The sequence below is a fragment of the Urocitellus parryii genome, chromosome 2 (assembly GCF_045843805.1).
Source record: "Urocitellus parryii isolate mUroPar1 chromosome 2, mUroPar1.hap1, whole genome shotgun sequence".
In the NCBI taxonomy this organism is placed as follows: domain Eukaryota; kingdom Metazoa; phylum Chordata; class Mammalia; order Rodentia; family Sciuridae; genus Urocitellus; species Urocitellus parryii.
In genome coordinates this window covers 215384787-215396411 of record NC_135532.1, presented here as the reverse complement: position 1 = coordinate 215396411, position 11625 = coordinate 215384787, and the positions used below count along the sequence as shown (strand labels likewise).

Here is an 11625-nt window from a genome sequence, read left to right as displayed (position 1 = left end):
GTCAACTCCAGCACATTCTAGCCAGGCGCGGTGGACTCCAACACTTATTGGGTTAGTCAGCTTTTCATTGTCATGGCCAAGATACCCAACGAGAACAATTTACAGGAGGAGGAAAGGTTTATTTGGGGTTTTCGTCATGGTCGCACATTCCATTGCTCTGGGCTGAGCTGAGGCAGAACATGGTGGCAGAAGAGCCAGGAGGAGAAAGGCAGCTCACCCCATGGTAGCCAGGGAGGAGAGGAAGGGGGTGGGGGGAGATCACAGCCAAGGCACCAGGCACACCCCCAGGGAGCTACTTCCTCCAGCCACCCCCCACTTGCCTAGAGTTCCCTCCCAGGTAGTCCATTCAAATTATGAACCCAGCAAATGGATTAATCCACCGGTGACATCACAGTTCCCATAAGCATTTCACCTCTGGACATTGCTGCACTAACACAGGAGCTTTCGGGGGACATCTCATATCCAAACCATAACATTCATCTACGGTTTTTGCAGAGTTGATTCGAGGGCGAAGCGAGACAGGGCGGGGGGCTTGCTGGTGGTAGGTGTATGAGATGGACAAGATATTTTATGCTTCAATCCCACTAGGATCAAAAGAAAACATCCTCTGCACCAGAGCTATAGTCTCCTGCTCACAGGGGGACATCTGAGGGTGCTGCCAGCACCTTCCAGCACCTTCCTAAACTCTTCTTTCTTCTGCTCCTTCATTAATGCTTTGAAAGCTGACTCCACTTGCCCCTTACCCCACGGGCTGCTGGGTGCTCTGGTTATTGGCTTTTACCCCCAGAAGCTCTGCAGTTTTCAACCCTAAGCCAGGAGTCCACAAACTCTTTTGGTTCAGAACAAGAATAATTTTAGTCTTTCTAGACTATATTTACAAAAACAGACTGCGATCCACATCCAGCCTGCTGCCTGTTCTTGTGCAGCCCTTGAGCTAAGAATGGTTTTTATATTCTTAAATAGCTGATGTTAAAAGTAGAAGAATATGTGTGAGAATTAAATAAAATTCAGATTTTGGTGTCTATTGGAACAGAGCCACATTCATTCATTGGATGCTATCTATGGCTTCTTTGGAGCCACAATAGCTAAGATGAGCAGTTGTGGCAATGCCCACAGTACCTGTTGTCTTGCCCTTAAAGAAAAATTTTACCAATCCCTGCTCTAACCAAATAATGTTAGGAATTCAAAGCACTCATGAGCTCCTTTGCTGTCCTGAGTATCAGTACAGATTTTTAAACTGATATCTGTGGATCTTCTGCTTATTCATATGTAAAATGGGGATAATGTTACTATCTCGTGAAGTTGTTGTAAATATACTTATTCAGCGAACAACAGGTAGGGCAGTACCTGTCACTGTAAGTGCTCAGTAAATGTGAGCCCTGTTTCCACACAGACTTGTTAATGATAGACACAAACTCAAATAAGTACGGAACACAAAGACTTCTCCCCTCCTAATTTATTTTGGGGTGCTGTAAACAATCTGAAATGTCCCTTTGATGGCTTTCTGGCTTCACCAGTCTTGGATGCCATGGAAAAGTCTCCTTCACAGAAGGTATAAATGAGACAGGACTGGAGGGGCATCTTGGATCCTTCCCTCTTCGGGAAGTGTGGTCTCATTGAGAGGCAGACGGATTTCAGTAGAAGTGGCTCATGTTCCTCGGGAGGGACGTGTCCAAGCCACTGTTCATCCATATTTCCTGAATGATCTGCTCCCGGCGCTCAATCCTCTCGGCCAGCTCTGCAGCCTCTACGGAGCTGTAGGCTGGGTATGAAGTCCTGCAGAACCCCGCCAGCTCCCCTGGGAACTCCGAGCCGGAGGAGTCCTCCTCCTCTGCTTCCTCTTCGCTGTCCGCCCCAGGACTGTCGCCTCCCGGCACCAGGCGCTCCCTCCCCAGCTGCAGCTCCTGAAAGTCTTTGGTGCAGGACACTCTGATGACCAAGGCACATAAGGTGAGGCTCAGGCCAATGCAGACACTGGACACAAACAGAAGGGCTGCTCTCTCAGGGTGGGCTGTGTAGGAGAGAAGAAATGAGGAGTTGGGAGATGTCTTCACCAGCCCAAATCCCACAGAACCCGATGTCTGCCCGGGCAGGCAGCTAGTGAAGAACACCAACCCTCGACCGCACCTCTGGCACCACCCCGGGGATCCTATCCCTCGGTGGTCAAAAAGAAAAAAAATGTTGAGTACCGGCACATGTGTATGTGCATGAGGGGACACATGAAGAGGGACTCAGGAGCTTTCTGGAGCCAGATCCCCCTGAATTTAAACACGGACCTGCCACTCATTAGATGTGTGATTTTGAGCGAGTTGTATAACCTCTCTGGGCCTCAGTTTCCTCACCTGAACAATGGGGCTAACAAGTACTTTCTTATTATAGCGTTGTTATGATGAAATAGGTTCATTCCTATGAAGCTCCAGAAATACTCACGGGTGTGTAGCAAATGTTCAATAAAGTGTTAGCTGTTATTAGTGGTAGACTATGAAGAATTAATTTTTGTCTGAAGTACAAATGACTTCTTAAGTTCATTCAGATAGGAACTTAAGTAATAATATTATAGATGTTTGCCAAACTTAATTCCTTTCTTTTTAGGTCAAAAAAAAAAATAGAAATTCTAGTAATTTTTCCTGCATCCAAATGGACCTTCCATGTAGTAATAGAAATAAAAAATAATGCAACTAAGTTCTATATATCTTGGTCTAAACCCTTACGATGCTTAGTCCTTGCGTAAGGCCAGTGTAGGGAGGACTAATTCACTTATTTTACTATCACCCTCTCTATGGTGTCTACCCCTTGGGGTGTGGGCACTTCCATTCTGGATACAAGTAAACTCCTTCATATTATGGATCTGGAGTCAACAAACTTTTCCAGTAAATGATCAGACAGTAAATATTTTAGTTTTCATGGGCCATATGATCTCCATTGCACATACCAACCTCTGTTGTAGTAAGACAAAAACAACCATAGTGTGTAAAGTAGAAGGCACCACTATCCCAATAAAACTTTATTAGTAGATTTGGGCTGTGGGCCACAGTTTGCTGACCTCTGATGCAGATACTACAGCTGGGACCCAGAGGGGAAGCTGCCATCAAAAGCCAGTGGCCTCTTCAGACTGGAACCTAGAACTTCAACAGGGGGCTCCTTGTGGGGTACACTTTGATTCCCCCTGCATTTCCTCAGTGCATCTCAATGGACATTTGGAGACACTGGCACTTGAAATGAAGTCATTGCACAGTAAGAGACAAGATGCCAGGACCTGAGGCTCTGAGCCAGCTGACAAATCTTTCCCCTCTCTTCGTGCAAATCACAGCCTCATCTTCCCCAATTCCATTCTTGCCTCCTGTACGGTTTAGACACAGTCTAAGTGTGCCCAAAGCCCATGTGTGAAATATAATCCCACTGCGAGGCATTTACTTGGCTATGGTGCTCAGCGGTGGGGCCTTTGAGAAATGATGGAATTAGATAGGCCAGATGGCTAGAGCCCACTTGGAGGGGTGAGGAGGTGGCCACAGGTTACACAGCACTAGGCTTGCTGCCTGAGGATGGGGCTCCATAGTTAGTTCCTCTTCTTCCTTTTCTCCTGGGTGGTGGGGTCTGGGTTCTACTGCCAAGACAGCTTCACACCATAGACCTAGTGTCTCTTGACTTAGATGCACCTTCTGCCACGTGACCACTCTCCTGGGCAAGTCCACATCAAGTCCACTGGGATCCAGTGGCCAAAGATGGAGAGGATGGGTCACCCTTGGCAAGCCCCTGGGAAGGGGCTGCCCAGTCACCTGCATGGACTGGTTTGAAGGCTCCTATTCTTGAAGACTGGTAGTCCCACGGAATCTTAGAGATGAGCTGGCCGAATCCCTCCTGTTGTGGCCGAGTCACTTGTCCAAAGCCACCTCTAGTTGGGACCCCAGACTCAGACCACGGTTATCTACAGAGCCCCAGGCTTTGTGCGATAAGCACATCCTGTTTTCTAGAACCAATTGGACCACATTAGTTGTCTGGGACCCCTTTTCTATCACATGTTCTGGAAAGTAAAGTCACCCGTCTTCTTGTGGTTGAGTAGAATCTTCACACTGTGTTTCGTTGGTATTGTCCTAAATGTCACCTTGGTTCATCACAGGCTAGAGCAAAGGACTCACTTTATCCTCTGTAGTGTGCTCTCGGGAGCCTCAGAACAGGGGTTGGTGGCCTTTAAGTCCCCTTTTAATTCTTAGATCCTGGTCTGGGACCAACACAAGCAACAGTTCAAATTTATTTCGGTCCAGATAAGATACACAGGAGCCACCTCCTGGGGACCTACTGACACCAGAGGACCCAGGCAGCAGCCAGGGCCAGGGTCTTCTGAGGGCAAGCTAATGTCCTTTGGCCTCGCTGACAGCACTTAGGGATGTGTCAGGAACTTTCTGTCATGGAACCAAAGACTGGAGACCGTGGGGACACGTCAGAGCCTGTACCTATGTGACAAGATGGCTGATCTCCACTGGTCCTCCCTGGCAGGGGACCCATGACGGCGACTTTGCAATGTGTGATTCAACTTCTTTCCCTGGGTTTGTCTGAGCCCTAGAGTTCCTTTCACAGGAGACAATGATGCCCCCCAGTCAGGGGTCACTGTGAGCCTGTCCCCAGCGCTGGCTCTGCTTCTTTACCTGTGGCCCCAGTTACCCCCAGGACTCTCCAGTCCACAGCAGGGTCTGCGGGAGGGCGGAAGGCACCTGCTCATCACAGTCCCAGGGTGGCGGGCAGGGATGGGAATACCGGACCACAAAGAGGTCTGCAGGCATCCACGGGGCGGCCACACAGAGCCAGGTGCAAAGAAACACTAACGAGGTTAGTGACTAATTGGCAATGGGCGGGGTCATGTTCTGAGGTGAGATGGGACTTACATAAAGTCCCCTCCAGTACAATCTGCCAGGGAATAGTAGCTCATATGGAGACAGCTAGGAAACTGCCTTCCTAAGAAAATCTTGATATTTCTCTCTCTCTCTCTTCTCCCCGCCTCTCTCTCTCTCTCTCTCTCTCTCTCTCTCTCTCTCTCTCACACACACACACACACACACACACACACACACACTCCTTGCCGTTCCTCTAATTTCAAAACCTTCTGAGTTGGGAGAGACACCTCACTGATCACTCAAGTAGGCGTGGGAGAAACTAGTTGTCAGGGACCCCTGAGTATTTTCATGTCCCTTTTCCTGACCTCTGTGTTCCCCCCACAGGACGTGCCCCTCAGTTGGTTTCTTCTTGTCCCACGTACACTTGATTGCACTAAGTGTTGAAGCTCCTCATGGCCTGACCTACAAGAAGGTAGGAAACATCCTTCTGGATCCAATTTACCAACTACTTGGCAGATTTGGGCCCAGAAACAGCCCAAGTCATGCTTTTGGTCCCCAGATGCTCCTGCCACTGGGCTCTCCTTCAGGGACCTCTGTCCACTCCTCACCGCATACCTCTGTGACCTCAGATGATGAAGGTACGCCTGAGGGTTGGCTGGTCCCCTCTTTCCAGGAGTGACGAGGCTGACGCCTGCATTGTTTGATATTTGCTGGGGCCACTGCCTGGTTAGGTTGGAATTGCCTGTCTGACACCTCTGGTGAGAGCTGCCCTGTGGACCGCTGACCAAGCACCTTGTGCTGTCACATGCAAGTGGCTACCTGCAGAGGGACACAGGCAGACCTGGAGGCATTTCTTCCTCTGTGAGCCTCTGTGACTTGAGTCATGAGAATCCTGTGTGACTCCATCTAGCCAGGGTCCAGCCTGAAGCATTTAGAGTCATTTTCCCCTGGACAGCGAACCCAGGATTGGTCATAGCTCACGGAGATGAAGGTACCCAGACATCCCCAATAAAGCCAAATATCAGCCCATCGAGTCTTCACATTTAAAAAAAAAAATATCTACAAATAGTGAATTCTGGGAGGTAACAAGTCACAGGAGAGATCATAATGTCACTTGCTAACTGTGCTCCTCAGTGCCAGCGCTGTCCTAGATACCAGGACCTGACAGCAAACAAGATGACATACTCTGCCTTTAAGGAGCTAAGTGTCTCAAGGGGGGACGGGCACTATGGAAAAAAGTCTGTGATTTCTGGGAGCAAGATGTGAGACGGCGGACAGGATTGGAGAGAATTTCGAGAACTTTGATATCTCAAGGTCAGAAAGGCCCTGGGCCTCCAAATGTTAAGGGCACACCTCTCGGCTCAGGGAAGACGGAGCGATGGCTTTGTTGCTGATCCTGGGATCCTGGGGCTGGCGCTGTCCATGGCTCAGCTCCTCTGACCCTCAGCTTCTGAAGTGCAGAGTTGGGGGGTCAGAGCCCCATCTCTGGGCTTTGTTGCTATGGACTGAACTTTGTCCTCCCAAGTTCATTTATGAAGCCCCACCTTCATGTGACGGGTATTTGGAGACGGGGCTTTAGGAGGGAATTAAGGTTAAAAGGAGATGGAGGGGTGGGGCGCTAATCTGGTAAGGCTGGTGGTTTTACAAGAGGAAGATCCAAGCCCCCATCACTGTCATTCTATGTCCCTCTCCCTCTCTCTGCCTCGGGAGGACATAGCCAGACGGCAGCTGTCTACAAGTCAGGAAGAAATCGAATCTGCTGCCATCTTGATCATGGACTTCCATCCTCCAGAACTGTGAAAGATAAGCATCCCTGGTTGAAGCCCTCGGTCTGTGGCCTCCGGTTATGGCAGCCTGAGCAGACGCAGGCAGTCACGAGGGAAACGAGGCCCGCAGCAGAGCTCAGGGCACGGCGGCAGCTCAGTCCGTGAGTCCTTCCCCTTCTCTTCCCCCTTGTTCTGATTGAAGGAACCTCATGATGCCTTTTCTCCAAGGGACTTTGAAAACCTGGAGATATTTCTGACAATGACCATCTTTCTGTGTCTTAACCGTAACAGTTCTCAGAATGGCAAGACGTGGAAAGGGTAGGGTGGTTATAAAAAAGAAAGAAACCAGTCACCACATGACAAACCCACAGGAGGAGGGGTGCTCTGGAGAGACCATGGAGGAAGAGCGGCAGGACCAAGCTCGCTCACGCTCTCTCTCTCTCTCTCTCTCTCCTGTACTAAAAATACTTCCTCAAGCCTTATCTCCCTCTGAAGAAGAGTGATCCAAACCCAGTCCCAGCCCCGTCGGCCTTGATAGGAAGAACATCATGCATTATATTAATGTGTATTTTACTGAGGGTCTCAGGCTTTGGCCTCTGATATGGTTTGCATAAGTGTCCCTCTAAAGTTCGTGTGTAAAAGTTGGGTCCCCAGAGCGGTACTCTGTGAAAGTGCTGTGGACCTAGCAGAAGGGCCTTAGGCCACTCGGGGCATGCACTTAGAGGGGACTGTGGAACCCTGGTCTCTTCCTCTCTGCTCTAATTCAAGATGTGACCGCTCAGTATGTCAGGTGCCCCAATAATCATGATGTGCCAGAGGCCCCACCAATAGGGCTACCTGGTTTTGGACTTAAGCCTCCAGAACTCTGAGCCAAAGAAAACCTCCCTTTACTTAGTAAGTGTCATATATTCAGTTAGAGCAATGGAAAGCTGACGATTATAACCCCCCTGACCAGGCAGGCAGGCACTGTTGAAACTTGGATCAACATTTCAAATTACTATCTGTCGTAAGCTAAGCAGGGAAGGTGGCAAAGATTGTTGGTACCTCCCCAAAGAGGATCTGCAACGTGGCCAGGCTGGGCTCAATCCTTCTGGCCCTGCAGTTCAGGAGGACTGAGTCTGATTGCTCCTTGTGGGGAAGATTAACAAAGGAAACCATGGCAACCACGAGAAATGACACTCGACTCGGAAAGTGACTCTGTCCTCGTGGGGCATGGCTTGTTTTGTTTACTTAAGAGGTTCCATCCTTTTTTCTTCCAGTTGGGGTGGAATTCAATAATCCCACGCCCTTCCCAAATTTTAGACCTGGGAAATGCATTCCAGCTTTTCAGGGGGGAAAACACCTGAGGAGCCCAGCCCCTAAACAGAGCAATTCTATCTGTGGTTCTCTGGCCCGTGGCCTGGTTGCAGCTGTACTTGAATTCGGGTTTCTGGATCTCAGAGCTCGGCCGTTGCCATGTCCAACTAAATGTCATTTTACCTGAGTGTTTCCATTGAATGGTTCACTTGTTAACAAGGCTTTAGTAAATCTGTTAGCATTCCAGGAGGCTTTGAGTCCATGACCTACCTCTAATGTAAGCAAACGCTGCCAGAGAGTTGCTAACAATCACTCCATCTTTCCACAGAACTTTTGACTCACTTGGGTCGAAGTTTATACCTGTTTTATAAATTAAAAAAAAAAGTACAAAAGAAGTTCATCAGAGCTGTTCATAGTACCCCTGCCATTCCTTGTCCTGGACTACCAGAATAATTAAAACTCACCAAAATCAAACAAATGAGCCTCTTGCTATATGATGGACAATGAAGCCATTAAGAGTGCGCAGTAAGCAGTCCTGAAAATACTGATCGATAAAAGGGATTAGCAAATCCCTTTTTAACAAGTGTCAGCGCCAAATTCAGGTGTGGCTCATCCACTCCAGTGCAGAAGAGAACAAATCCATCTTTCCTTCTCAAGGGCAATGGCATTCATTGTGCCTCTGGGAGGCTTAATAGATAACATCTCGTGTTAACCATGGACCTGCTGCCTGCTCTGTGGACCAGAGATAAGACAAACCTTGGATCCTGGGGGCAGACACTGTAGGTCTGCTTTTTTGGAGCTCACAGAAGAATGGGGGAGGGTGGCCTGTGTCCATGCTGTTGAAACTGCCTGGATGAGTTAACCAGCTGGTGCTGGGGCAGTCTGGGGGCTCAGGGGACCCCTGAGAACATCAGACAGGGCAGATGTCTATGAGAAAGATGACATGGATTTCTCAGGTCCCCTCTGCGGGGCGACCAGGTATTCATGGGATCAGTGGGTCTGAGATGCAGAGCCTGGCAGAAAGCAGAGTCGTGAACTAAAGAACACAGAAGAACATGACCAGTAATTATTTTTAAGCTTTGAACTAGGGGTGATTTCTGTTTCTTGGTGTTTTCCTGTGTTTTTCATAGCAAGAAGTTTATATAAAGGCAAATTATAGGGTTGGGTTGTGGCTCAGTGGCAAAGCACTTGCCTAGCATGCTTGAGGCACTGGGTTCGATCCCACATAAAAATTAATAAATAAAATAAAGGCATTTGAAAAAGCAAATTATACAGTTAGCCCTCTCTATCTGAGGGGGTCTGCATCTGTGGATTCAACCAACCACAGATCAAAAATATTCCCCCCAAAATCGCATCTATACTGAACATGTACAGATTTTTTTCCTTGGCACATTTCCCTAAAAAAATATAATATAGCAACTATTTACATAGCACTGACATCTTATTGGGTATTATAATTAACCTAGAGATCTTTTAAAATATGCAGGGGGATGTGAGTAGGTCACATGCAACACTACTCCATTTTGTATAAGGACCTTGAGCTCCTGCTGGTTTTGATTATCTGTGGAGGGTTCTGGAACCAGTTCCCCATAGACACAGAGGGACATGGGTACTTTTATATTTAAGGGAAATACCTAATAAATATAATGAAATAACACACTCACTACCCCAAACCCAGCATCTAAGGTGCTTCCTATTCTATGCAGTTTCTCTCAGGAACCCCTTGGGTCTGAAATCCATTCTAGATTTGACACAAAAATCAAGATTTCCATCCCTCCTTATTGACAGAAATCCAGGGAAAACGGAAGGAGGAAGGTGGTGTGTGTGGAGGCTGTAGGTCCTACCTGGCCCTGGCCACCCGAGTTCCCAACAGCATCATCTTTGCTGACCACGAATGGGCTCAATGTATAATCTAATGTACATCTGAGCAGATCCTTGTTCAAAGTGGCTTTTCTTTTAGGAAGCAAAAGGGGAATGGAGGGGAAGTTTATTCTACTTAATACTTTTGTAAAATCAAAACCAAACCAAATGCTGGCTGCTGTCTGCACCATTAGACTCCAGTACCGGCATTACCAGAGTAAGTAGCTCAAAACACCTCCTGATGTCCTCTGTCACTCTGGGCAATGTGTGCATGGTGGTGGTCATGGGGTTCTCTACCTTCACTTCAAGATCAGGGCGAGAAGTAAGCCACCAACATTACCATGTTCAGCATCCTTCTGCTTCAAAGAAGGCTTGAGGTTAACAATGGCTGGATCGATCGCAGTAAGGATGTTCTTGGGAACTAAAAGCCAAAAAGAAATATTTATATACTTGGTATATTTTTAAAACTTATACACTTAATATATGTTTAAGGTAGATAATATTTAAAATCCACTATTCAGATCGGTTCAAGAATCACTGCTTGTCAGATGCACACATGGACACACATCCATTCTCTCTCTCTTTCATACACATACACACACACACACACACACACACACACACCAATGGTGCTTGAGTAATCACCAAATATCCCAGAAAGGTGAAATTTTAGATCCATTTTTTCATTAATAAAAAGGTGGAAAATAAATATATTCATCCCATGGAATACAACCTAATGATAAAAAGAATTAAGTAGTGATACATGTTTTGAACCTCAAGAACATGCTCAGTGGAAGAAGCCATTCACAAAAGATCACGTATCATGTGCTTGCATTTACATGAAATATTCAGAAAAAGTAAATCTAGTGATAGAAGTTAGATTAGTGGCTCCCTGCATCCTCAATGAACGTGAAGAGAATTCCAGGACTCCATGCCAAAGTGATTCACTAAGTAGGATAAGAGGATTACAGAGAGGAAGGCAGCCCCATAGACACCTCTGGAGGTGGTTAAAGATTCCGCTGAACTGACCATAAGAATAAGTGGTCAGACAGCAGGATCCCCAGGCTGGCAGATGACAGCAGAGGCTGAAACAGAGCACAGCATGGATTTCTCAGGTCCCCATTTCAGGGGGACCAGGTGTTCATGGGATCAGAGGGTCAGAGATGCAGAGCCTGGTAGAAAGCACAGTCAGAACTAAAGAACACAGAAGAACATGACCAATAATTATTTTTAGGCCAAGTGCACTGCCTGCCACAGGCCCAGAGAGGGCGGAGGAAACCAAATAGTCTGGCAGCAGAAAATTGCTTCTTTCTATTTGTCCTTTTGCCCAGCTGATATCTGGGATAAGTGCTAACAGGAAATAGAAGTGAAGCCAACACAAACTGCAAGTTCGACTGCGTTGCTTTTTAAAAAGAATGCCTAAGACATCTTCGGCAGCGAGAAAACTTCATTTCCGTTCTCGGAGAGCTTAACTAAATTCTTCTGGGGATGTCCCAGGATCACCAACCAGAGAACATGCCTAAATTGGGAGCTCTCCATGAGCAGGAGGCCCTGGCACCGTCGTGCCCACCAGTGAGGTCAAGTTCTGAAGAGACCCAGAGAAGATGCAGGGCACACTGCCCATCCTGGGACCGTGGCAGTGCCTGGAGAGCTGAGCTGGGCTGCCAGGGGGAGCTTTCTTTCTTTTTTTTTCCCCCCAGAACTGGGGATTGAACTCAGGGGCACTTGACCACTGAGCCCCATCCCCAGTCCTATTTTGTATTTTATTTAGAGATAGGGTCTCACTGAGTCGCTTAGTGCCTTGCTTTTGCTGAGGCTGCCTTTGAACTCGTGATACTCCTGCCTCAGCAGCCTGAGCCACTGGGATTACAAGT

At 47.6% G+C, this 11625-nt stretch overlaps 1 protein-coding gene across 2 annotated transcripts in view; it reads right to left on the bottom strand.

Moving 5' to 3' along the window:
- Positions 1–1479: 1479 nt before the first annotated feature.
- Positions 1480–11625, bottom strand: part of Eva1c (eva-1 homolog C) — a 77805-nt gene continuing 67659 nt past the window's right edge. For both annotated transcript variants that reach the window (XM_026393580.2, XM_026393581.2), the window contains 3 exons: positions 10092–10172; positions 8162–8251; positions 1480–2011 (listed from right to left, as the gene is read on the bottom strand). In XM_026393580.2, coding sequence (XP_026249365.2) covers positions 1635–2011; positions 8162–8251; positions 10092–10172 — 548 coding nt within the window. In that variant the 3' untranslated portion in view covers positions 1480–1634. The remainder of the gene's footprint in view (positions 2012–8161; positions 8252–10091; positions 10173–11625) is intronic.